This window comes from Stigmatopora argus, chromosome 7, assembly GCF_051989625.1.
Source record: "Stigmatopora argus isolate UIUO_Sarg chromosome 7, RoL_Sarg_1.0, whole genome shotgun sequence".
Taxonomy (NCBI): domain Eukaryota; kingdom Metazoa; phylum Chordata; class Actinopteri; order Syngnathiformes; family Syngnathidae; genus Stigmatopora; species Stigmatopora argus.
The window spans coordinates 17585733-17612522 of record NC_135393.1 but is presented as its reverse complement, the minus strand read 5'-3'; the positions used below and the strand labels follow the sequence as shown (position 1 = coordinate 17612522).

The 26790-nt window shown below is 38.5% G+C and overlaps 1 protein-coding gene and 1 long non-coding RNA gene across 3 annotated transcripts; one reads left to right on the top strand and one right to left on the bottom strand.

The window, feature by feature from the left end:
* Positions 1–2764: 2764 nt before the first annotated feature.
* On the bottom strand, positions 2765–24678 carry sh3gl2a (SH3 domain containing GRB2 like 2a, endophilin A1). 2 transcript variants are annotated; one of them, XM_077604766.1, is made up of 13 exons: positions 24414–24678; positions 11208–11276; positions 11054–11126; positions 10519–10662; positions 10312–10445; positions 9264–9422; positions 9090–9193; positions 7897–8015; positions 6605–6619; positions 6476–6487; positions 6316–6327; positions 5041–5052; positions 2765–4964 (listed from the first exon to the last, which is right to left on the bottom strand). In XM_077604766.1, the coding sequence occupies exons 1-13, from the start codon at positions 24456–24458 to the stop codon at positions 4768–4770; spliced, it is 1095 nt and encodes a 364-aa protein (XP_077460892.1). In that variant the 5' UTR covers positions 24459–24678; the 3' UTR covers positions 2765–4767. The 2 variants fall into 2 exon arrangements, with proteins under 2 accessions (XP_077460892.1, XP_077460893.1); XM_077604767.1 differs by lacking the exons at positions 6316–6327; positions 6476–6487; positions 6605–6619 and having other exon boundaries at positions 24414–24672.
* LOC144077562 (uncharacterized) lies at positions 15762–20728 on the top strand. Its single transcript, XR_013301042.1, has 3 exons — positions 15762–16012; positions 18404–18570; positions 20042–20728. It is a non-coding gene; the product is annotated as an uncharacterized LOC144077562 (long non-coding RNA).
* Positions 24679–26790: the final 2112 nt, after the last annotated feature.

Sequence of the window (26790 nt, the reverse complement as noted above, 5' to 3'; positions counted from 1 at the left end):
TAAGAGAGATAAAAATACATTGAGGAAATGAGTTAAAAATAAGAAATATTTCAATTATTTTTAAAGTTTATTTTATATATTAATTAAAATTTATTTGTCAATTCAGACATTTTATTTTTTTTAATAAAGGTTGAAACAGACAATTGATAGGGATAGGCTCCAGCACCCCCGTGACCCAAATTAATGAATATTTTTTTTTTTTAACTTTTGAGTTAAATATATAATAGATGTCTATTATTATTATTATTATTATTATCATTATTATTATTATTATTATTATTATTATTATTATCATTGTTATTATTATTATTATTATTATTATTATTGCAATTATTATTATCATTATTATTATTATCATTATTTTTTGCAACATTGATCATATGCCCATACTTGTGGAACAATAAAAATAATGTAAAAAAACAATATCTAGAATATAACAAAGCATATTTTTTTAAAGGGGTCCTTGCGTACCCCCTCCAGAAATGATTTAACAAAAATGTTACTCTATCTATACAATATTGCTGTATCTAAAATAAGTTTCTCAAGAGAAATAATCCCGCACAGTGGATATGTTTGTCGACTAGTTTGATTGACAGCAGCTCCCAAAAATATGATGCTGAAAACATGAATATCAGATCATAACGCATTTTGCAACCAAACCCAATACCCCCAAAACAGCGATACCGATACTGCCAATCAGTTTACCACATTACTGGTTAAAACTGATTTTTCAGCTAAATTGTCTATTTTTTGCTCTTTTTCAAACTGGATCAGACAAAAGAGTTAATAACGAGCTTCCTATGCAAAATAAAAGCGGCTTTTGTTTGCAGAAGCCGATCCTGCGGTGAGTTCTGCTAATTCCCGCATGAGTAAAAATACACGTCCCACTGTCTGAACGCTGTTTTGTTTCCATTCGGCTCGGCAGTTTTCTGGCATGAAATGAAAACATTATTTTTTTCCCACCATCAGCCACTTTGTCCGACTCTTAATCAAGCGACGCTTTTGCTTGATGAGTTGTGCCGACGGACGTGTGCCCCCGGGCCACCCACTGGGAAAGAGGCCCCCCCAGGAATGCTTTCTAACATCAACCCCTCTGAAAAAAAAATACAATATGAAAGTCATTCTGACTTAGCAGTTCCATGTAGTACCCACAGAGGGCGCTAAATTTCGACTTTTCTCGTAGATAGACCCATCGTGAAGACGCCTAAATTCTCCACACTTTTACCAATTGAAGAAACAAAAGCTTAATTAGAATGCATAGTCTTCTTAGGCTTGTGTGGGGTTTTTTCGGGTGCTCTGGCTTCCTCCCACATCCCATAAACATGCAGGCTAGGCTAGCTGGTTCAACACTTTAAATTGCCTAGAAGCTAGCTCAGACATGGGCAAACTACGGCCCGCGGGCAATATACGGCCCATTAGGCTTTTTAATCCGGCCCACCGACATTGTCCAAATTATAGTAAAAATCAATGACCTCATTCATTTCCCTTTCCCCTGCAATACCCTCGTTTCCCTGATAGATGGCGCACTAGTCTAGCAAAAGTATGTAAATGTTTGTGGGAGCTCAAACAGGAGATTAGTTCGTTATTGGAGCTACTTGAGAATACTGACACATTTCTGAACATTTAACTTTTACTGTGGACATCCTGACACATGAACGAGCTGAATGTGAAGCTACAAGAGAAAAAACAGTTTGTGCATGAAATGCAAGCAAACCTTCCGCCTTCAGAACCAAGGTGGTTTTATTTTTCAAGCAAATATCAGAAAAGTCATTTGCTCATTTCCCCACACTGGTTGCGTTAAAAGAGGCCCCCGCATGTGAAAAAATACAGGAAATCATTGGATGACCTGCATGAGAAATTCTGATCCCTGAAAGTCCCTGAGTTTTATGCTTTATTAAGTGCAAAAATGACCATGTATACTAAGTGCATATCTATCGTATCTTGTGCTGACCTGGCTGTCTGTCAAAATTTTAAAGTCAATGTGGCCCCCGGGCTGAGAAGTTTGCCCAACCCTGAGCTAGCTATAAGTGATTTTGTTGTTTTTCTCCTTGTGGCCTGTGATTGACTGGCCAATTCAGTTGGTAAGCTGGGATAGGCTCCAGCACCCCCCGCGACCCTTAAGCGGTACAGAAAATGAATGAATGGTACAAAATAAGGTTCACTCACCCGACTCTGGTGGGATCAATTCTCGCTCGGTGGGGTTGGGATTGCACTTGCGAATGGTGGTCTGTCTCAATATGCGCCCTGCGACTGACTGGCGACCAGTCAAGGTTGTCATCCGCCTTTCGCTCAAAAAGTCAGCTGGGATAGGCCCCAGCACCCCGTGACCCTGATCAGGATAAGCAGTGTTGAAAATCAATGATTAAACAATTACATGAAGGAATCAAATGCAAAAAAAATCTTGAAATGTTTCTTTCTGTGTTATAAAAAAATACAAAAATTATATATATTTTTAAATTAGAAAAAAACCTCTAGATCTTAATAGCATATTGTTCAAAATAATCCGTTGTTATTTGCATAACAAGAACAAATTAACACTGCTGTCAACTTTTTCCACGTCAAATCCTATTTTCCACCCAATTACAGTATTCCCTCGATTTTCGCGGTTACTCCGTTCCATAACCACCCGTGAATTTCTGCAAAGTATAAACCCTAAATATATATATTACAATTAAATTCAAAACTTCCCACACCATTACGATCCCCTTTCTCAATAAACCTTTCATCTATCACCTCCAAAAGAATAAGATATCTAACACAACACTTACCATTTGTCCTTATTTATTGGAATAAATGACAGCGACTCATCACATTTTTGTTATCTGGACATCAAGCATACACTCTCCAAATCCCGAAAGTGCAACGATGAAAGAAAACGGAGAAAAAAAACAATCGTGTGCAACACAGAGAATCCCTCCTTCTTCCTCTCTTATATTATATTATCGTGTGTATATACTGTATATATATGTACATCTATTTAATCTTGTCAATACTTTGCCGTGGTAACGAAAATAAAGTGACTTTACTGTGGGCGAGCGACATCGAAAAAAAAGAAAAGACACAAATAGCTGTCCAGTCCTCATTGAGGGCAAAGATACATTTTTAAAGTCAAAGAGAAAAGGAGGGAAGAGAACCCTTATTAGAAAGAAAAATAAAAATAAAAAATAAGATGACGTTAGCCTGAAAAGTGGATTTTTTTTAAAACCTCCAAAATGATGTGCGTAAGCTAGCAGACGTCAACGCAGTTGGAATTTTGAATGACATCTAAATCCTTTTGAGTGGGCGGGGCAAATGAACGTCATTAGCTCCTCCCAGTCAAAAGGGATTGGACGTCTAGGGCCGTCAGTGGCTTGGAAAAGAGGTTCGCGATGGCAGTTGCTATTTTTTGGGAGAGAAGAAAACATTTTTAGATAAAAAAAAGAATGTTCGAGTATAAGACGACGACATTTATTGGTGCAAAAACTGCTTCGGAAAGGAAGAAAAATTGTGTTGTCATTAGCGTTATTTTTTTCTTCGTAAAATACTGTCATTGTAGAATAATTGCATGGATCGCTTTGGTATGCGAATCCGAATTTAAGCATTTAAATAGGATTTCCGATATTGAGGATAATATTTTTGAAAATGATTTTCTCAATAGTTGAAAACTAGAAATTTGCATTTTTTGTCATTTCGCATGAAATGATGTGGAATGTCACAGACGCATTTACTTAACAAAAAATAAATAAATAAACAAGATGTCTGATTTATAATAACGACCAAAAACGCTAGCTTAAATCGATTTCCGGAATGTGAGATCAAATCTATTGCTGTCGAAGAAAATCAAGTTCTATTTCGCACCGTCGTTATTGAAGTTACGTCACAGCTTGTTTATTTTTATTGGTCAAATTACGTCATCACTTCACTTGGGACGTCACGCACTCGTGGACACACTTCTCACGTTACATCACAACTCGCGTTTTGCGAAAAATCGCGTCATCGCCGATGACGGGCTCGTACGTGGAATGACGCGCTCACCGACACGCTTCAAATCGCCCCCTGCGCACACGCAAAATAAATAAACGGAACATCATCGACCCAAAAACCGCATCGTACTTAAAAAATAGAAACGCGTAAACATACGTAAAACATCCCCATGTTTCCATGAATCGCGTTTTTGCGTCGTTAAGGGGGCGTGTCCAAACACAAACACTCCGAAAGCGAAGATTGCGAATCCGACGTATCGAGACGAGCGCCTTTCAAAATTTTGGGGAAAATTATGAAGAAAAAAAAACAAAAAACATGCGGCTTATATTGCTATAGGTAAAAAAAATGCTAGCTATTTACGTGATTTATTTTTCACAGATACTTTTTGTTCCCCAAACATGCAAAACGCAAAAACGGGAGTTCGTAAAACCAAGTGAAAACACAAAATGGGATCGGAAAAGTATTTTTTTTTTTATACGAACGTATTTTTAAAAAAAGTATTACGTAATGACCTATTTTTCGTTTGCTAACAAAGAGGACGCACGCAATGTTTTTTTTTGTCTAGCTACAGCAGTTGACGTTCACAAAGTACGGCGGCGACGGGCGAAAAGTGGGAGGGTCGACGGCGTGCGAATCCCGACGACGACACTAACGCGGGTTGGAAACTATACGGCGGCTGCTCGGTGCTTTATTTGATGCGGTTTGGGTTCCTTAACGCGCGGGCTTTTTGCGGGAGAGATGTTTGTTTGTTTTTTTGTTTTTCTTTCATTTTTTTGTTGTGGAATTTGACCAACGGGTGGCGCTCTAGTGCGGCAGGGGTACCAGGATGTCCACGTAGTTGATGGGGAAGAAGCCCGAGTTGCCGTGCAGCATCCCCTCGTACCAGTTGTCGTCGATCTTGTTGGTCAGGGTGATGATGTCGCCCTCTTTGAAGCCCAGCTCGCCCTCGTTCTCCGGGTCAAAGTCGTAAAGGGCGCGGCAGGACGGCTGGTCCATGGGGGCTGCAAAAAATTCAATAAATAAAATTAGATGGTGACAGCAGCAACATGCTTAAACCAAAATAAAGGGGGGGCTTACCTGGTGAACGGGCTGAAGGGGGGGGAAAGATGTCGGCAATGATGAGGAGAAAAACAAAAAACAAAAAAATATGTTAGCGAGCTAGCTAGGTGAACGTTACAATTTTAAAAAGACACAAAAGGTTGTTCATAAAAGGTGAAGTTTGACGGTTTTTTCATTGAAAGTGGAGCCCAGACTAGCAATAATGATTTTAAGAATGGATTAATTTTTGGGGGGGGGATTTCAGATTTTTATTGTTTTTGAATTTGTATACCTTGTTGATTACAAAAAAGAAAAAAGAAAGAAATTATTCGGTGTTTGGTTTGGTTTAGATGCACCTATTTTCAAGAAAAATATGTATTTATTTATTTTTTGGTATGTCAAGAACAGATTGATTTTTTGGGGGTATGTCAGATTTTAATTATTTTTGAATTTTTATCCCTTGTTGATTCAAAGAAATGGATTTTTTTTGAAAAATGGTTTGTTTAGATGCATATAATATTAATAAAAACATTAATTTGTTTTTTTCTTGGTATGTCAGATTGGAAAAAATTCTTAATTTTTTTTATCTCTCACTAATTAAAATAGAGAAAAAAATCCCAATGTAAAATGATGATGATTTGGTTCTTGGTTTGGTTTAGCTTTGTGAACATTTTTAAATGTTTTTAAAATTTCTTCCTAATCAAAACAAATAAAAAATCCCCAACATAAATATATGATGATTCGGTTCTTAGTTTGGTTTAGATGCATCTAATTTCAAGAAAAACATTTAAAAAAAATTGGTACATCAGATTTTAAATATTCTTAAATGTTTTAGCTCTTCCTAATCAAAGCAAATAAAAAAAAATCCCAACATAAATTGATGATGATTATTCGGTTCTTGTTTTGGTTAAAAAGTGTCAACAAAAGTGTTAACAAACCATTAAAATGTAAAAGCAAAAAATTCCTACCATTGGAAACAGTCGCTGTGTTTTACGAGCTGTACCAAAACGCACCGTCGGACTGATTGTAGGGTGAAAACCCTCAAATGTTTATTTTTGATTTATTCTTTTGTGATAATTCACTGCACGCCATTGAAAAAAAATCCCCTCTAAAATATGGACAAATTGCAAATTTTGTTGGGTAAGTCTGACTTTTGTGGCTCCAATTTCCCAAAACATCAAACTTTTGACAAACGTGAAAAGAAGAAGAAAGGAGGAATAAAAACAAAAGGGTTAGACGGACAAATCCAAAATCCACTCGGCGGAGACAAAATGAATACACGAGCGGACGGGAGTGGGCGTGGCCTCTGCTCACCTGGAGATCTTGCTGCAAAGGGCAAAAGAGAAGAAAGGTGAGACCCTCAACGAAAGATGGACGGACGGCAGAAGTGATGGGATGGCGAAATGAGGAAAAAAAAATGGCGGAAATGAGTGTTAAGTTGAGATTTTTTTTAAAGGAAGGTGCTTGGTCTCACCTGGAGACCTCGCTGCCCACGCCGAGTGGCCACGAGAAAGAGAGAGGGAGAGAAAGGGGGGAGACAAGGAAGGGAAAAAAGAGCGAGTCAGTTAAGGGGGACGGAGCAACGGGACCTCGCCAGGCTCACCTGGTGACCTCGCCCCTGCGCCGCAAAGCATCGTGGGGGGAAAAGAGAGACACATTGCTGTTTATTCAGGAGTTGGATAAAAGAGAAACATGCGGATGTGATAGACGCGTGGCGTCCAATCATCCGTCTGCTGTGTGTTTAAAGGAGTCTTTGGCTAGAAGACGTCCGGGGCTGTCAATGGCAGCCAACGTGGAAATAAAAGGGAAGTCAGTTTATGTGGAGAATTGCAACAGAAAATTAGGAATTGAGGAAATACTGTAATTTGGGGGAGGGAGTATAAGCCACACCCACCCAAAAATTTTTGAGTCGTTTTTATGAAAAAAATAAAAATCTTTAGTTAGTTTAGTTAATAAGGAAATTGCAAAAATATCTTTCATTACTTGATTTGAGGACTGCATAATCACATTTAGCAAAAAAATGACAAAACAGAACAAAAAGTAGCGGCTTATAGTCCACAAGTTACAGTAGTTCAATTCATAAAATTAACATAAAAAGCATCATGGTATAAAAAGAGGAAAAAAAGGGCACAGAGTTGTTAAAAGGTTTTGAAAATTAGACAAAAATACAATGAAATTGTGGCAGTAGTTCACATATCAACCAAGAGATGTCGCCATTGAGCTCTTAAACTTATCACCAGACGTGGTTCAAATATGGATTTTCTTTTGATGCACTCTTTTCGGCCGCTTAATATTTGATTATTTTGATATTATTTAGTTTTTATTAAAGTTTACATAAGTACACCGTGAAATAAAATCAATACCACCACGTTCTAGCGATAAATTTCCTGCTCTGATCAACCTGTGGCGAAAGAATATAAACAATAATTTCCTTTCAGTTGAGGTATTTTTGTCTTTTTTTATATCAAACTTGATCTGGACCTGAACTGGAAGGAATTGTTTGTAAATATTTATGTGGTGATGATTTCAAAATGTTGCTGTGGCCTCTCCAAAAAGTGGCTACAAATAAGCTAACATTTTTTAGCTACTTTGTAGCTAACTCTTAAGTGGCTACAAATAAGCTAACATTTGCTAGCTACTTTGTAGCTAACTCTTGAGAATTGTCATCAGAACATTCAACCAAAGTCCATAGTGCCTTAATAAACAAATTTAGCAAGCAATTTACTCTTTAAATTCATAATAAAGCACTGCTACATAGCAAAGTTAGAGTAAATTGACACAAAATCTGTTTATTAGGGCTTGAAAAAGCATTTTAAAAGCAGGGAAAATGTGCCCAGAAACGCGGTTTACGTTTTTGAGTGACATTTTTGACCAGGTTTTGGTTTCAAAACTCACCTGGAGAACGAGCGCTGTGAATTCCCCCGTTGTGGTTCTCGCTGATGGAGGAGAAATCCAGGGTGGTGCGAGGCTTGGCGACGTATTCTTTCCTCGGCTTGTGAGAACAATCCTTTATCCTGCGGGGGACCGTAAAAAGGAGGACTTTTAAATTGTGAGTGTGACTCTGGAGGTGTAATACAGTGGTACCTCGAGATACGAGCTTAATGCATTCCGGGACTGAGCTCGTATGTCGATTTTCTCGTAACTCAAACGAACGTTTCCCATTGAAATGAACTAAAAACGAATTAATTCGTTCCAGCCCTCTGAAAAAAACACCTAAAACAGGATATTGGATTGGAAAAACATTTTTATTTGTTCTAATTCACCGTCTATTAACAAAGTAACAAATAACGAGTGGTTTAATAGTACTAAAATGTGTTTAACAGCACTAAAATCAGACTTTTTGCATGGCAACGCGCTCGTAACATAAGAAACAAAAATAAATGAACTTCGGTTACGATGCAGACACTTAAAAATAAATTTAATCTAACCTTACACTAAACTTAATTCTAATTTTGTTTTCAATTTTGATACCTCTCATTTTTTTTCTCTGTCAAAAAGGTTCTTTTTCAGATTGTTTTTGTACTTTAAAAGTGGTGAAATGGCAAAAGAAATGCACACAATTTCATGTATTTTGACTTTAAAATTTGGAGTATGGCTCTCAAGGAAGAACATTTGAAAATATGATTTTTTTTTCTCTGTCAAAAAGGTTCTTTTTCAGATTGTTTTTGTACTTTAAAAGTGGTGAAATGGCAAAAAAATTGCACACAATTTCATGTATTTTGACTTTAAAATTTGGGGTATGGCTCTCAAGGAAGAACATTTGAAAATATGATTTTTTCTCTGTCATAAAGGTTCTTTTTCAGATTGTTTTTGTACTTTAAAAGTGGTGAAATGGCAAAAGAAATGCACACAATTTCATGTATTTTGACCATTAAATTGTGAGTATGGCTCTCAAGGAAGAACATTTGAAAATATGATTTTTTTTATGGCTCTCTCTGTCAAAAAGGTTCCCGACCCCTGGCCTAGCTTAAAAATAAGGACGGTCGAATTGGGTTAAAATTTCAACTCGCGCAGAATTTGGGGTTACGTTAATAGCGCAGGAACGGAACTGGCTTGATTTGACGTCGGTAGGGGGAGGCGGAGCTTACCGTTCGTCGATTTTGCTGCAGAGTTGCGTGAGGATCTCGGAGGCCCGGGTGTGATATTCCACTTGAGCGTGGACCAGCGCCGCCAGTTGGCTCACCTGCTCGATCTGTTGGGGCAACGGGTGTCGGTGCGTGGGTTTTCACGCGGGTTTTTTTGCGATAACCGAAGCCGCTTACGTCACTCTCCAGCAGGTTGAACATGCTGATCTCGGCGATGTCCTTGGATTCGTCAAACTTCTCCAGCGCTTGCTTGAGCTCGTCGTCCGTCACTTTGCCGTGGCGCTTCTTCTTGTAGTCAAAGTCCAGACGCCGGCCCTCCATCTTCTTCAGGTGGTGCTATGGGGACATGAAAAAGACAACTTATGCTATTTTTTTAATTATATTTATTCATTCAGGTATTCATGTATCATTATTTTCAATTGGATCAATTCTTGAAAATGTTTATCTGATATTTTTACTCTCTATTCTCACTATTGTTTTATGTTATTTTATATAATTTTCTTTTATGGGATTTTAAAAAATATATATAATCAGTTACTTATAATTTGCTAAATTTTGAGCTGATTTGCAAAGCGCTTTGACAGATTTTTGCCAATCCAACTTTAAAAATTACCTCACATTTACAGTTGCATTTGCAGTTTTGACCCCCAAAAAGGATTCATTTGCAATGGTATTTTTTTTTTTTTGAAATTTCCAAAATAATTTTTTCAAATTTCCAAAATAAATTGTTCAAATTTCCGCCAAAAATTATTCAAATTTCCCTCCAAAATTGTTCAAATTTCCCCCCAAAATTGTTCAAATTTCCAAAATAAATGGTTCAAATTTCCCCCAAATTATTCAAATTTCCAAAAGAAATTGTTCAAATTTCCAAAAGGAATTGCTCACATTTCCAAAAGGAATTGATCAAATTGCCAAAAGTACTTGTCCAAAGTTCTAAATTTGTTCAAAATTTCAGAAACAATTGTTCAAATTTCCAAAATTGTTCAAAATTTCCAAAACAATTTGTCAAATGTCAAAATTAATCTCACCTTATATTTGTCATTCTAAATGCATACACAAAAAGAATTCAGTAAAGCTATATACACTTTGCCATAATTTATTCTCATGAAAATATATTTTCCAATTATTATTATTTTTTTTAGCGAACAGTAAATCATTAAAAATCTCCAGTTGTACCCTTGGCGTTTGAAAAACATTCCAAATTGAGGTGGAGCAAATGACCGACCTGAATCTCCTTGAGGTCTTTCTCGTGGAGGTTCTGTAGCGGGTCGATGAAGTTCTGCTTGACCTCAATGTCCAAGGCGTCTTTGACCTCCGCCAGTTCTCGCATGCATTCCCCGGCGTCGATCAGAGCCGAGCCTAAAGAGGACGGCGGCTGTCAGCACCAAAACGCGGCCTTGGCAAAACTAAAAAAAAAAAAAAAAAATCTCACCGAAATTAGACTCCTCCCCCAACTCCCGGCCGAAGCGCTGCATGGACTCTCCCAAGATGGCTTCCGTCTGGGTGTATCCGGGTCCCTTTTCTTGGCCGCGCATACGGGACATGGAGTTTATCATGCTCATCTTGGCTCTGGTCGCTAAAAAAAAGAATACAATATTTAATAAAATCCAAAACAAATCATAGAATGCCTTAAAATGCAAAATAATTATCAAACAACAGGCGGAGTATAATATTTGAAAAAAAGGGAATTCCAATTTTTTTTATTCTGCTACGTTACAGGTGATTTTACCAGTATTTTACGTGGCGACCCCTAGCGAAAAGTCAATGTTGAAATCATCAACACGGGCCTACAGCGCCCCCTTGCGGCGCAGTGTACAAATAACGGGTGAAATAAAATCTTAAAGTGATAATTATTCCATACATAAGTTGCAATTCCAGCCAATGTATATGAGAAAATGCGACTTATAGTCCAGAAAATACGGTAGCATTTTTTTTTCTCAAAATGATAAAAATATAAATATTGATACCTGGGTTTGGCTGCAGATACTCTGTAGTCTTGGTCATGATATCAATCACGGCTCGGGTGGTGGTGTCCACCTTCTGCGTGGGTTAAAAAAAAAAGAATAAAATGTTATACATTTATTAAGCACAATTAATAATCAGAAATTATGTCCAACGCACCTTTTCCATTTCAGTAAAGTCATCATCTAGCTTCGTTCCTTCGGCTCCGCCCACTTTCTCACTCACTTTCTGCAAAGAAACAAAAAAGACAAACCATTTTGAATTCTAGGGTGGGAAACAATTTAAATGCACCATTATTGCCTGCAGGTGGCAGCAATTTAGCATTTTGCTAAAACATAGATAGCAATGTCGCTAAAAATGATAGTATAGATCAAGGGTGTCAGACTCAGGGTTGGTTCGCGGGCCGCTTTAACGTCAACTTGATTTCACGTGGACCATTTTAGATATAATATTTAGATTAATTTTAATAAATGGATTAAAAGAACTAGATTAAAAGCCCTGAATATTCAGTTTTTTTAATAGATTTAAAATAATGTTTATTTTAGCTTTTTAAAAATATTTTTAGATTTTACAAAATGATTTTTGAACTAAAAACACAGAAAAAATGATTAAAAAATGACAATTATTGATTTAAATAGGGGGAAAATCAGGACATTTAATATACATATATACTCTACATTTTAATTTGATCCTAAAACAGAAAGTCGGCACTCATGATTTACTTTCCCGGGCCACACAAAATGATGCGGCGGGCCAGATTTGGCCCCCGGGCCGCCACTTTGACACACGTGGTATAGATAATTTAAGTATGTGAATGTTAGATGTATTGTTGACGATTGTATTTTTTTAGGGTGGCTAAAACAAGGTAATGGAAACAAAACATTTTGATGTTCTATTATATCACAACATCCATTTTGTTTAGCACAGATTCCATCTTTTTTGCAATTTTTTTTGCTTCGAACGAGAAGGTATTTTGCGAGTGAATATTTAGTAGCGGAAGATTCCCCCGAGGATTGATGCGCTCCGTGAGTCACCCGCGGCGGACTCCACCGTCATCCCCGCATCGCAAGCACCACGTCTTCCATCGCCGCCGGTTGCCATGGAGACAGTTATCTGCCCCTCGTCAGGTACCCGCGATAATTGTCACGTCCTCTCGCGGCGTGAATGGAAGACACGCTTTGGAAATCTCAGCTATAGCTAATGAATTATCCTTTTGACATGATTATAAAACATAAGATATGATTAAAACTCATTAGACGTGTATAATGACAATAAAAGCATTCAATTTAGGATATTGTATTCAATGCAAATAGGATAGATGGAGTGAGTCATACAAATTGGTTGGTGTGTAGCAAAAATGCATCATGGGAAAAAATGGGGGGATGTATCAAACAGGTCATTGGCGGTGATAGACGTCCAATCCCTTTTGACTGGGAGAGTCAAAAGGGATTGGACGTTTAAATTTGTTAATGACAGTTAAAGATGTGCATTAGTTATAACTTGTCAAATTATTTTTTTCTAATGAAAAAAATGATGAGGGAATTAATTCATGTCAATTGTTGAATATCTCTGTGAATTTTCCCTTAACAAAACCCACAAAAAAATCTCATTCGCAAAAATGTTTACATTTAAAATGCTCTTTTTCGAGAAGAACAAAAATCTCATTGAAAATCATTGAATCTAATTGAAGGATTTTCAATGACAATTAAATCGGCGAGATGTCCAATCCGTTTGACGTGGGAGAGTCGGTCATGAACGAACGAGCCAACTTCCCACCTCAAACGGATTGGTCGCTGTTAGGGATAAACTAAATGATGGAATGATTCAGCTTGACCAAAAGAAGTAAAACAATATTTGATATATTATGTGCCTGCTACAAATGGCGCAAGCCGTCCAATCAGGTTGAAGCGGGAAGGCTGACTACCAAAATAAATGAATGAATATTAATTCGCTGCCAGCCTCTACTTCAAACAATTTGGACGTCTCCTCCTGATGAACTTATTGAAAAAAATAACAATAAATCACAGAAGAGGCCCTGATTGGACGTCTATAATCCTCACCACTACTGATATGACTAATAAATTCCCGCACAATCATATGAAATGACCCCTAAGATGACCCCGGTTCTCCAAGCAGCCTTCTCCCTCCCGGCAAGGGAAGGTCGGCGCAAGGTCGCGACAAGCTGCCGAACCTCCGGGGAAAAGTACAAACAGCACAGATGGGACATCTAAGCGCAACATCACAACCGTATTCTCCAGACAATAAAATCCCATTATTCATCACAGATTGGTCGTAGAAGTGATTTATATGCAAAATTATAAAAGGGATGACCCCACCAAAAAATGTTAGTTAGCTAGTTAGTACGTTAGCACTTTGTTAGGAAGTCTTATACTCACAAACAATGGCAGGAAATTTACTCAAGCGTCATGCATAGTCACAAAAAAATGGAAATGATGACATAGCAATAATTTTCTAGTTGTGTGATTGAAATTATTGTTGCAATTGACGTTGGCATTTATGGTGGAGGGTGCTGGAGCCTATCCCAGCCAACTGTATGGCATGAAAATAGCCAGGTCCGTTTTCCGTATTATGTATTTTTTTGGTTAGTGTGACTTACATTCCTGTGCGACTTATAGTCCGACAAAGTGAAAAAAATTTATGAACCCACACATTTCCCACAGTGTAAGCCACATGTGTCAAAGTGGCGGCTTGGGGGCCAAATCTGGCCCGCCGCATCATTTTGTGTGGCCCGGGAAAGTAAACCATGAGTGCTGACTTTCTGTTTTAGGATGAAATTAAAATGAAGAGTATAGATGTATATTAAATTTCCTGATTTTCCCCCTTTTAAATCAATCATTGTCATTTTTTAATCCATTTTTTAGTGTTTTTAGTTCAAAAATTATTTTGGAAAATCTAAAAAGATATTAAAAAAGCTAAAAGAAGCATTGTTTTAGATCTATAAAAACTGAATATTCAGGGCTTTTAATCCAGTTCTTTTAATCCATTTATTTAAAAAAATCAAAATATTATATCTAAAATGGTCCGGCTCACATGAAATCGAGTTGATGTTATTGCGGCCCGCGAACCAACCCGCGTTTGACAAATAAGCCAACTTTTACCCAATGTACGAACGCCATTGCTTGGGAAGGCAAAACTCCAGGCACTTGCAATGGAACCATCTAAATTTGGACAGGAAGCGCCGGCAGCTAGCACGCGACCTCGCCGCCTCCCGTCACCCTAAATCACCCGCGTTCACGTTATCGGCCGAGGTGCTCTCCACGAAACGAGGCAGAGGACGCTCGACTGGAGTCGACGGTAAAAACGGCGGGCGACCACGACTATTTGTCCTCGTTTTTGGGCTATTTGTTGGGGTCGCTCACATGGCTCATAATGTGCGCTTGCAAAGACTGTCCAAGCAGTCTTTCCTTCCTTCTATCCAGGAAGTCCCTTTAACCACCCCCCATTGCTCAGAGCTCTAATCGGAGGCCTTTAAATACACGCAGGGTGAGGAAGAGGAAGATTAAAAACGACAAGAGCGATTAGCGAGGCGATACCGCGGGACAGGTGACCGTGGAGGGAAAAAAAACAAAAAGAAACATGGAGGCCTTGCGGGCAAACGTCACCCTGCCGGGGCGCCGAAGCGTCGGAAATGGTTGAAGGCTGATTTGGGAATGGCGAGAAGAGGAGAGGGATTCGTCGACTCAAAGCGTTCATTAAAATAATCATTAATATCCATAAATTGTTGATACGTTGGGGGCTAAATCTTGTTTTGGGCTCAGATTGTCTAATTTCTTAATTTTAATGTTTTTTTTTTAAATAGTTAATTTGGGTAAAAACTAAATATTCTTATTTCTGAATGATTTTTAATGTATTTAATATTTATTTATTTGAAAAAATATATATATATATTTAAAAGGAGAAAAAGGAATAAAACAGTACTCTGTTATCTACTTTTTTATTTTAAAAATTCTGTCCAAATTAAAATAAAGTAAATATTCTCATTTTATTTATTTATAAAATTTGATAGAATATTTTATTATTTTGAAACCAACTCTACTGATTCAAACTATTTTTAAATGATTTTAAAATTTGATTTGTTCACTTTATATTGCATATTTAAGTTTATGTAAATGACATTATTCTTAATATTCTCATTTTATTTATTAATTAAATTTGATAGAATATTTTATTATTTTTAAACCAACTTTACTGATTCAAACTATTTTTAAATGATTTTAAAATTTGATTTGTTAACTTTATATTGCATATTTAAGTTTATGTAAATGATATTATTCTTAATATTCTCATTTTATTTATTTATAAAATTTGATAAAATAGTTTATTATTTTGAAACCAACTTTACTGATTGAAAACCATTTATAATGATTTTAAAATTGGATTTGTTCACTTTATATTGCATATTTAATAGTTTATGTAAATGATGCTATTCTTTTGTTAATTCAAACATTTTCCAAATGTTATTTAAAAATATGCATTATATATATTTTTTTTTTTAAAGAAACAGTCTCTTTTAGATTCAAATAAAAAGTCTAAATGTTATTTATTTAGTTTTTTTTATCAAAAAAAGGGGAAATCTATTTCTGTAGTCTTCATTATAATTATTTCTTAATTATTATTATTTTTGTGCCTAAAGTGCGTTTGTCACGTGACGTTAAAGCTTCGCTTATGTAACGATGGCCGTGAAAATGTCGCGCTCTCGTCCGCGGGGAGCCGACCAGCTGGCATCGTACATGTGTGTGTGTGTGTGTGTGTGTGTGTGTGTGTGTGCGCGCGGTTGGCATGACGATGACGATGGTGAGGATGAAGACTAAGGACGGGCAAGCTCCCACATGATAAAGACGCGGTTTATTTTTATATTTGGCTTCGACACAACTTCCGAGTTACAAAAATACAACCCTCCTGCAGGTACCTGAATGCACCATCTGAAGGATTTCAAAAAATAAGTGAGTCAATGCGCCATAGGCTTTTTATTATTATTTTTATCTTTTTTTTTTTTACAATCGTTATTCGCAAGAGAAGACGACAAAATATTGTTTAAAAAAAGCCGTGATTCATTTAATTTCTATCGAGTGATTCAACGTGACTCAAGATGCAATCCTGACCGCGTTACGCATTAAAAAAAAAAAAAAATGCAGTTTGACCTGAAAATTCATTATCACGTCTGCCGAAGACAAATTGTTTTTAGTGGGAGGGGCTAAAGAGAGCCACGCAGGAACACTGGGATCGATAAAAAGGGAAGTTAAACAGATTCTTCATCATTGCAGACGTTCGATCGGCTGAAAATAATGAAGAGCAATGCATTCTGGGCCCTGCCGACCTAATAAAAAAAGGAACAAATATCAAACGCTGCTGTTGTTTTCCAGGCTTTGTAGCTCTCATTCAAACGCAGTCTGCTTTCATTTGATTTTGCCACATCTGATTTGGACCGGGGATTCCCAAAGTGTGTTTTGGATAGTTTTGATCAAATTTGACGGCGCAAAGGATGGCCTAAAAAATAAAAAAATAAAATAATAATGGAGATTCGGGTAGGCTTTAGGTCTGCAATTGTGATAAACATATACTTTGGCGTTAACCTTGTGGTTTTAGAGCATAAATTGGAATATAAAGATTGAGTTTTTGACAGACTATATAATAGGGGTTTTAATTTTTTTTTTCATATTGGAAAATGGTTCAAAATGGCGGCGTGGAGACAAAATGGAGCATCCGACTGGTCTTTTGAGGTATTGGTTTTTGAAACTTTTTTTAAAAATAGGGCTACTTATATTAGATGTGCCTACCAAATTTTATCTTGCTAATTGAAACTAGCTTCAGGGGCTGAATTTTTAAAGTTATTTTTTAACTTTGGGATTCAAAATGGCCGCTTCGAAACAAAATGAACTTTTGAGGTATCGGTTTTCGATGCTTTTTTGTGGGTCTATTCATGATAAACGGAAATTTTATGTTGCTTAGACCAGGCTAAATTTAAAAACAACTTCTTTTGCGTTCTTTAACACCCATTTGCTACATAAAAAAAGACAACAATCCAAAAATAAACATGTAAACAAGTGCATTTGGCAAACCTACAGCAAAAAACAAAAAAGCTCCTCTTCCACTCGTACAGTACAATTTACACTTGAGTTATGATTGATAATAGTCATCCGATTGGATGCGTTTCAGGGCCATTAAACTCCGTAAACTGGCGCAGTGATATAAACTGCGTAGATTCTCAGTCAATAGGATGCAAAGTCACCACACTGGGATTAATGACACAATAATCCTGGCCGAATCATGGCGGGGGAGGGGCACGTGGCGGACGGAACAAATGCCATGTTTTTTTTGGTTGGTTTTTAAACCCTCGGCATAAGGATGAACCCAAATAGCAAAATGGAACAAATTGCTTGATTTTGAGAACAAGAATGTGAAAATGTCTCTGGACCTGGAACTTGTATTTATTTAATTTATTTAACAGTACGTTATCGCTTTAAATAAAAAAATGATAGCTAATTAGCTATTGAGCATTGGGATTGAATCAAATTTAACGTTGTTGAGCTAAAACGTATTCACCGACCGATAAGTCATGAAAATATCATTACATATGGCCCGCACTAGAAGCTTAAATTCAACCTAGTTTGCACTTATCTTTCTCTCTTAGTCTTTTTAATTTAATTTAAATGTTTTACCCATTTCCAATCCTCTATTGGCCAAAGGGAGAATTTCATGTTGGCCCTCGGAGGAAAAAATTTGGACACCCCTGATCTAAAGTGTCCAATCAGAAGCCTAGACTTGACATCCCGCCCTCAGACCGACTTCTGAACTTTGACCCCTCCGACCTACACGAACGAGCAAGGTCTCCGACGCCGTAAACGCCACACGGGCGTAACGACATTTTGACAAATATAGCCGTGCCCTTCACTGGATGCTCGCGACCAATCAACAAGACCCAATGAAATGACAGGTAGCCTCCATTCAATTAAATAACAACGACCCCGCTGACCCCCAGAAGATTTACGACGACCTTAAAGTCCCCCACAAAGGTTCATAATAACCATCTTTACACCTAATTATGCCATTTTTTATCATCATTAATTCTCCTGCCACAACCAATCAGCTCAAGCAAAATTCCACACTGCATCTTACGGAGTATAAGCCGCACTTTTTCCATAAATAAGCAACAGCACATCCCTAGTTCTTCATTTCATTATTATTATTTTAACGTGTTTATTATTAAATTCTGATCAAATTGAAAAAATTGCCCTGCCCAAATGCCACGTTTATATTTTTTCCTCTTAAATGTGTATTATTTGGTCAGTACGGCTTATAAGGAAACAAAGACAACCCGAGAATTTCCCTTTCAGAGCTTCAATACACTCGTCTCTGCAGAAGAAGACGCCCCGGAATGTTCCACGCGCTGAATAAAACATCAGCCGTGTCCTGAATACTGATGTTGGGAGAAGGAGAAGCGGCATAGAACGAACGCCACGTCGCAAACAACGCATCATTTCCTCTTGGATGAATAAATGAGGTGAGCGCACCAGCCGTCCCATCGCGAGCGGCTAAAAATAGGCTCGTTACAGAAAGCGTTTTAAACCCCAGGACCAAAATTTGACGACGACTTTTCACGTGAAGCTTGACAACTCATTTGGACGCATACATAAGCGCAAAGAGAGAAAATGGCGTAATTGGCTCAGCTGAGAAGACTGACACGGAGGGAAAGAGGATGCAGATGTTTGGAAAACATTCATTTAGAATTCAGCTCCCAGAAGACGGTTTTAGATAGACACTTGGAATTTGGTAGGCGTTTTTATCATGGGCAGAATCACAAAAAAAGTCTCAAGAAAGGAGATCTGAAAAGATACAGGGAGCGTACCACTTTGGTTTTAAGTGGGGGTGGGGTCTTCCACATATCCTTCCTTCAATGATAAAGACGATGGAGAAGTTTTTTTTTATAGAAAATGCAGCCCCCAAAAGACCATTTTACTTAGACAGTTGAAATTTTGTACTTTATCATGGGGAGACTCACAAAAAAGTCTTAAGAAAGCATATTTGAAAAGATACAGGGAGCGTACCATTTTGGTTTGAAGTGGGGGGTTCCAAATATCCTTCAAAGATAGACGATTGGGAATTAATTATTATTATTATTTTTAGAAAATGCAGCCAAAAAAAGACAGTTTTACTTAGACACAGGAAATTTGGTACTTTTTTATCATGTGCAGACTCACAAAAAAGTCTTAAGAAAGCATATTTGAAAAGATACAAGGAGCGTACCATTTTGGTTTAAAGTGGGGGGGTTCCTAACATCCTTCAAAGATAGACGATTGGGAATTAATTATTATTATTATTATTTTTTAGAAAATGCAGCCCCAAAAGACCATTTAACATAGACACTTGAAATTTGGTAGACATTTTTATCATGGGCAGACCCACAAAAAAGTCTCAAGAAAGCATGTCCGAAAAGATACAGGGAGTGTACCACTTTGGTTTTAAGTGGTGGGGGGGGGGGGGGGGGGGGGGGGGGTTCCAGAGGTCCCTCAAAGATAAAGACAATTGAGAATTATTATTTCTAGAAAATGCAGCCCCAAAAGACCATTTTAATTAGACAGTTGAAATTTGGTAGACATTTATATCATGGGAAGACTCACAAAAAAAGTCTCAAGAAAGAAAGCATGTCTGAAAAGATACAGGGAGCGTACAACTTTGCTTTGGGGGGGATTCAATGTGTCAATGATAAAGAAGATTGAGAAGTTTGTTGTTGTTTTTTTTTAGAAAATGCAGCCCCTAAAAACCATTTTACTTGGACACTTGAAATTTGGTAGACTTGTTTTTTATGGGCAGACTCACAAAAAAGTCTCAAGAAAGCATATCCGAAAAGATACAAGGAGCGTACCACTTTGGTTTGAAGTGGATGGAAGTCCTTTAAAGATAAAGAAATCTGACTTGCAGCCATTTTGATCTGAAATGGTTTTCAACAGAGTAACATTTATTTTTTTAATCAGGCCCTGAAACCATTGATCCCTTCAGTCTTAAGACTCACGTTCTGCGGGAAGCAAAGCTTTAAATCCCGAGCCTGTCTCCAAGAGGAAGTCCCAAAAAGCACCAGAGGGGAAAGTCATACGTCAAACTAAACTCAAATGAAGACTTAACTGCGGCCCCCCAAAAAAGAAGCAGAAGCCTTTTTAACAAGAAAGCATGAAGGTAAATCACAAAGTAGTTAAAATGCTGCAGGTGTATGTCACTGGGGATGAAAGCATGGATGGGCCATGTTTTGCACTGCTGGACCGCAGCCAAATTGCTACCGGATCACAACGACGGTTTGTTCTTGCCATTATGTGTGTATGTGTGTGTGTGTGTGTGTGTGTGTGTGTGTGTGTGTGTGTGTGTGTGTGAGTGAGAGAAAGAGGACATTTGCAAAGGAGCTTTCGTCCTCTGACATGTCAACACGGGAACACGATTGACCTGTGCATGACATGAGCGCAATAAAAGCACTTTGTACTCATTCCTACAAGAGTCCAATCAAGCTGAAAAGGCAGGTTGGCAACATGTGACATAAAACATAATAAATCTAAAAATGGATCTTTGCTAGTATACTGTTTAATGTTCAATGATGAGGATAATTATCATTATTTTGTCACAACGGGCTATTTAATACGTATTTTTTTTCACTTTTTGCTAGCGGGGATAGACTCCAGCACCCCCGTAAGCGGTGTGGGAATGGTATAAATCAAGGGTGTCAGACTCGGGTTGGTTCGTGGGCCGCATTAACGTCAACTCGATTTCATGTGGGCCGGACCATTTTAGATATAATATTTAGATTTTTTTTTTAAAATAAATTGATTAAAAGAACTGGATTAAAAGCCCTGAATATTCAGTTTTTTATAGATCTAAAACAATGTTTATTTTAGCTTTTTTTATATATATTTTTAGATTTTACAAAATGATTTTTGAACTCAAAACCCAGAAAAAAATGATTTAAAAATCACAATTATTGATTTAAAAAGGGGGAAAATCCGGAAATGTAATATACATCTATACTCTTCATTTTAATTTGATCCTAAAACAGAAAGTCGACACTCGTGATTTACTTTCCCGGGCCGCACAAAATGATGCGGCGGGCCAGATTTGGCCCCAGGGCCGCCACTTTGACTATAAAAAAACTGAATATTCAGGGCTTTTAATCCAGTTCTTTTAATCCATATATAAAAAAAAAATCTAAATATTATATCTAAAATGGTCCACGTGAAATCAAGTTGACGTCAAAGCAACCCGCGAACCAACCCGAGTCTGACACCCTTGGTATAAATGAATGAATGAACGATATCACGGCATATGGAAAAAAAAATGGCTCATAATATCAGCAGTGCGCACGCGAATAAACAGTTTAAAGCCTGTTCGAGCAAAGAAGTATCCCTCGTGACTCCTCGGGAAATGCAAGCCCCCCCCCCAACCCATCACAAAACCCCCTCATATCCCACCCCCATCATCCCCCTCTCCCTCCCCCATCTGTTATCTCCCAGCTGGATCGACTTTACGTTGTACCGCAGTGCTCCTCGCCGAGCATCTCGGCGTCGTGAGTCACCCACTCGCAATCTGGTACCCCCCCCCAAACCCCCCTACACATACACCTGCCTAGTATTCCACTTATCCACTATCCTTCTTGGTGCAGGAAAAAAAAACACACTTCAAGCTACCCATCATTCACAACCGTGAACACACAAAAAAGCCTCATTTAATATTCCACATGCTGAAAATCTGCAATATGACGCAAAAAAAACATGGAGGTGCAAAAGGGGTACCTTGTCTACTATGTTATACGCCCAAAATGTTCCCCACCCACATTTCTACTACTGCTAAATTAATTAGCAGAGTGAAAGACTGCAGTTTCTCTTTCCTTCACACTCCTGCGCGTCTCGTGCAAAATGGCGCCGTCGTCCTTGAGAGAGACGTCTCGACGCCAGGGTGATGGCAAAAGCGAGCGGGAAACGGAGGCGAAACGCCGCCTGGTTTTGACGGACAGACGGTTTTTCTTAGGGAGAGACTTAAAGAGATGCTAAAAAGCTAGTTAGCGAATATTAGCGACATTAAGATCACTGCAGTTTTTTTTGGAGGGGCCATCTGTTCTTAGCCGAGTGGAAGCCAATTTGGGTGTGCTTTCAAAAGCAAGATGCGCCACATAAAGTTTGAAGTCAGTCAGCGCCATTGGCCGAAAAACAAAAATAAGGACAATTACTAATAAAAACACCCTAAAACATGAATTCATCCATATTTTTCATATTGTTTATTCTAGATCCTCCAACATAATCCGCCCCACCCTTGACAAAAAACATTTACGCTAGCTAGCACGCAATTTAGAGTGTTCAAGCAGCTAACCTAGCATGTTTTATGGTGTCAAAGTGGCGGCCCGGGGGCCAAATCTGGCCCGCCGCATCATTTTGTGTGGCCCGGGAAAGTAAATCATGAGTGCCGACTTTCTGTTTTAGGATCAAATTAAAATGAAGAGTATAGATATATATTACATTTCCTGATTTCCCTCCTTTTAAATCAATAATTGTAATTTTTAATATTTTTTTTCTGTGTTTTTAGTTCAAAAATCATTTTATAAAATCTAAAAAAAATATATATATAAAAAGCTAAAATAAACATTGTTTTATATCTATAAAAAACTGAATATTCAGGGCTTTTAGTCCAGTTCTTTTAATCCATTTATAAAAAAAAAAATCTAAATATGATATCTAAAATGGTCCGGCCCACATGAAATAGAGCGAACCAACCCGAGTCTGACACCCTTGTTTTAGGGGATGTGGGAGGAAACCGGAGTACCCGGAGAAACCCTAGACAAGCCCGGGGAGAACATGCACACAGTGAGGACCCACTTGGGATCGAACCCACGACCCCACAACGTTGAAACGGAAATGTTATCCACTCGCCAGAATGAAGTTATTAAAGGTTAAAGTTATTAACAAGCAATTAGTGCAGATATGCTTCTGATCCTGCTAAACCTAGCGTCCCATTGGGTTAGCTCTTGACTGTCACACACACACACACACACACACCTCTGTGTGTGTGTGTGTGTGTGTGTGTGTGTGTTTGTGTGTGTGTGAACAAGTCTGACCTCGGATTACAGGGTCATGGTTGGGTGTGTTTTTGGTTAATTGGGCTTGGTTAGACAGCTAGATACAAGAAATAGATGAGACATTTTTGTTATCCATGAAAATGGGACTAAATGGAAAAACTGAAGCATGACTAAAGAGTGACAATAACAAAACAATGGATCTTAAGATATTTGATTTTTTTTTTTCAAACTCTGGGACAAGAACTGCTTTTTCCCCTCATTGTTATTTAACAACACTTGTTTTTAGCGTCATTGGCTTTAGATCACCTTTACGAGCCTATCGGAGGAGAACGAGGGCCGACAAAATGTTAATTAAATGACGCTATGCGAATCTTGTTATGTTTAATATGTGTGATAATGCATAAAGTGGGAATAAGGGAATTATTGTGCAAAAAAATGTTATTTTTTAGGCTCATACGAACAAATCTTTTAAAAATATACATTTTTGGTATTATTTTTCTGTTTACATTTTAACACAATTAGTAAAAAATTGAGAAAACATGTTTGTTTATCTTTTAAATTAAATAAAGTACATAGTAGTATATGGGTTACTTTTTTTCGGTCTAAATAAAAATAAAAACAGCAATCCGTGATTGGCTGGCTACCAATTTAGGGTGTCCTCTGGTTCTGAACGTCAGCTGGGATAGGCTCCAGCACCCCCACGACCCTTCTAGTGAGGCTAAACGGTACAGAAAATCAATAAAAACAATAACGATTCTCCAACCATTTTTTTTGCTTTGACATACGAGCACACTCACGAATACAAACTCCTAGCTCACCACTTTGCTACCACCCCAAAAGCAGACCCTTTAACTTTGATGATGCCTTATTAATATGATGATGATTAATTTTGGACCTGTGCCTAATGAATTGTCTCGTTGCTAGCTTAGAGGGCGCTCAGGTCATGGCGTGCCGCAGATGACAGGAGAGGATTTCCGGTCGCTCGCACTTAACGATTGCATAACAGCCGGTCGTGCGAGCGCGTGCACGCGCTATCATTAAGGTTGGCGGGGGTGCTTGAGAATCCAGAAAACAACCGTTATTTCCTCGAGTCACGTGACGCGGAATGTCATCTGAAGGGTAGGATGGAGGGATGAAGATCACGACGAGTTTTAGGAGGTGGGTGGGGGTACTGCAGCACACCCCCACCCCACTCCCCCTCTAACCTAAGCCCCCCCCCCCTTTCCGACACACTCACGTGCAGCAATAATAAAGCGGTGTTGATTATCAAGCAGCATGGCAGGTGTGTGCGGGCTTACCTGAGTGGCTTTGTGGAACTGCTTTTTGAGGCCCGCTACGGACATGATGATGGCTCAAGGTTCCCAAAATGATACTCGTGATGAACAAGCGGGGCTGTGGTGCACGGAGGGTTCGGAGAGAGCGTGTGTGTGGCGGACCTCGCTTCGTCTTTCCTTTGCGGGGGTCGGGATGGGATCTCCGAGGGAAGGAGATTGGACGACAGGGGGAGCACGTGGGATGACGTCAAGGGCGAGACTCCACCCACTCACTCAGCCAGCAAAGAGCCTGAATCAAGAAGCAAAAACAAGTCTTAATGATTGTGGATTAAATCGAAGTATTGGCATTGACATTTTTTGATTAAATGGAATTAATTGTGTGTAAATGGAGAGCTAGGTAGATAAAGTTAATGTTTGGAACACGCTATAATCACCGTTTTAAATCCCGGATTAAAAAACATACTATAACTCACGTGATGGGTTCGAGGGAAGGGAGGGCAACACGACTTCCGGTGTGTAAAAGAATAAAGTCAGATTTATTTATAGACATCAATAAATAAAAGCCCTGAACCAAAAATGAAATATTGTTGAAATAATGATGCTAAATCAATGAGACGTCGAATTCATGAAGATTAGGAAGGCTGACTGCGATAGAATTAGAAACATTTTAAAACCCTAATCTGTTTTATGACGTGTTTCCGGATCTTTTTTTCCGATAAAACATTACACAAATGAGATGTAAATAGAAAATAAAGCATCTTATTAAAGGCTAAAGTACAAAAAATATATTTACTAGTGTGATAATGCACCTGTATATGAAAAATACAGCCACTTTATCTTTGCTAGCAGCGCCACTCTGTGGAGTTTCTGCGAGACACAAGAAACTGAAGAAGAACAGGTAACGGCCCTACATCTGCTTTACTGCCACCTAGTGCTGAAAACTATGAAACGGCAATCAGTGGCAGGGAAGAAATCCACCTGGTTGCAACCTAATTAACACAGCTGTGGTGGGCATTTAAAAAAATATATATTTTAGGTTTCTATAAAAAAAAGTGTTCATAAAAATTATCTTTTTCAATAAAAGAATTATATATTTTTAAGGAAACTTAACTTAAGAGTGATGAGATTTTTAATACTATTTTTGTTTAAACCAAAACCGAGACAATTATTCTTGACTTTTTTGCACACCCTCTACCGGAGACAAGGCGATACTGCAACTACATTTTTAAAACATGATCCAATTTTCCCATTTAGTAGACGTCCAATCCACTTGAACGTGAACAAAAGCCCTTCCCAGTTCAGATTGGACGTCTAATCTAACGAACTAATAAACAAAAATGTGATCGAGGCTTGCAACTCGAGTCAAAAATCTATCTAGCGACAGCTCACAACTCAAAGCACAATTGTTGACATTTTTCAAAGCACCCGATCCTCTCTACGGCCTTTCGTTCCAACATGCTAATGTACCTGCGCTGGGCTCTAATTGGTCCCAGGGATGCTGGCCCTGCTCCACCTGTGTTCGCCGACCGGGGTGGGGGCGCCGGAGGGGGTGTCGGGGCGACCATGCGTTCGCATTATGCATACAAACGCGTCTTTGTTGTCGGCCGCCGCCAGAGAAAAAGACTCTGGGAAAAGACAGAAGAAGGCTCACATTACCTCAGGTGGTCCACGTACTTCTGATCTTCTACGTGGAACCACCAAGTCCAATGCACCTTTGTTTGTGTGTGTGTGTGTGTTTACCAGGCGGCCATCTTGGAAAGTCGTGCTAAAAGTCCTCCACCAGAAACAACAGGGTGTTCCGATTTGACAATGAAAGCGTCTCTCCGGTGACTTAGCGTCTCTGACACACTTCACGCTGCCAACGTCCCGCTTTGATATCTGCTCGCCGTAGACGTTTGGCAGGCGTTTTGCGGATAACAAGCGAACGCGGGACGAGCAGCCAAATGCGTTTTTGACGCATATATAATGCAGTGTTTACTTCGTTCGCGTGGTGCTTGTAACCTCCATGTCTGAGCCACCGGGGAAGGACGGGTCCTTATCAAAAGACGAATGCGAGTCTAATTAGACGGGGGACTTTAGAAGGAATAATGTTAAGATGCTTTCAGGTGTAAATACCGTAAAGTTGGGATGGTTTCCTTCGAAGGGCCGTTGATTAATCGATCAAGTGAGACATCTTTGATCGTCGATTCGTCGCTTTGAGACATTTGTGGAATTGTCCAAATCCTTATTTCGAGGCTCCTAAAGGCAAATGTTTGGGTATAACTTTTGTTAGATGTTACACTTTTTGTTTTGTTGACAAAAAGTAGGCGGAGGACACCCTGAATTGGTGACCAGCCAATCACAGAGCACAGGGAGACAAACACTAACACATAAGGACAATTTAGTATCCTTCTACCATACA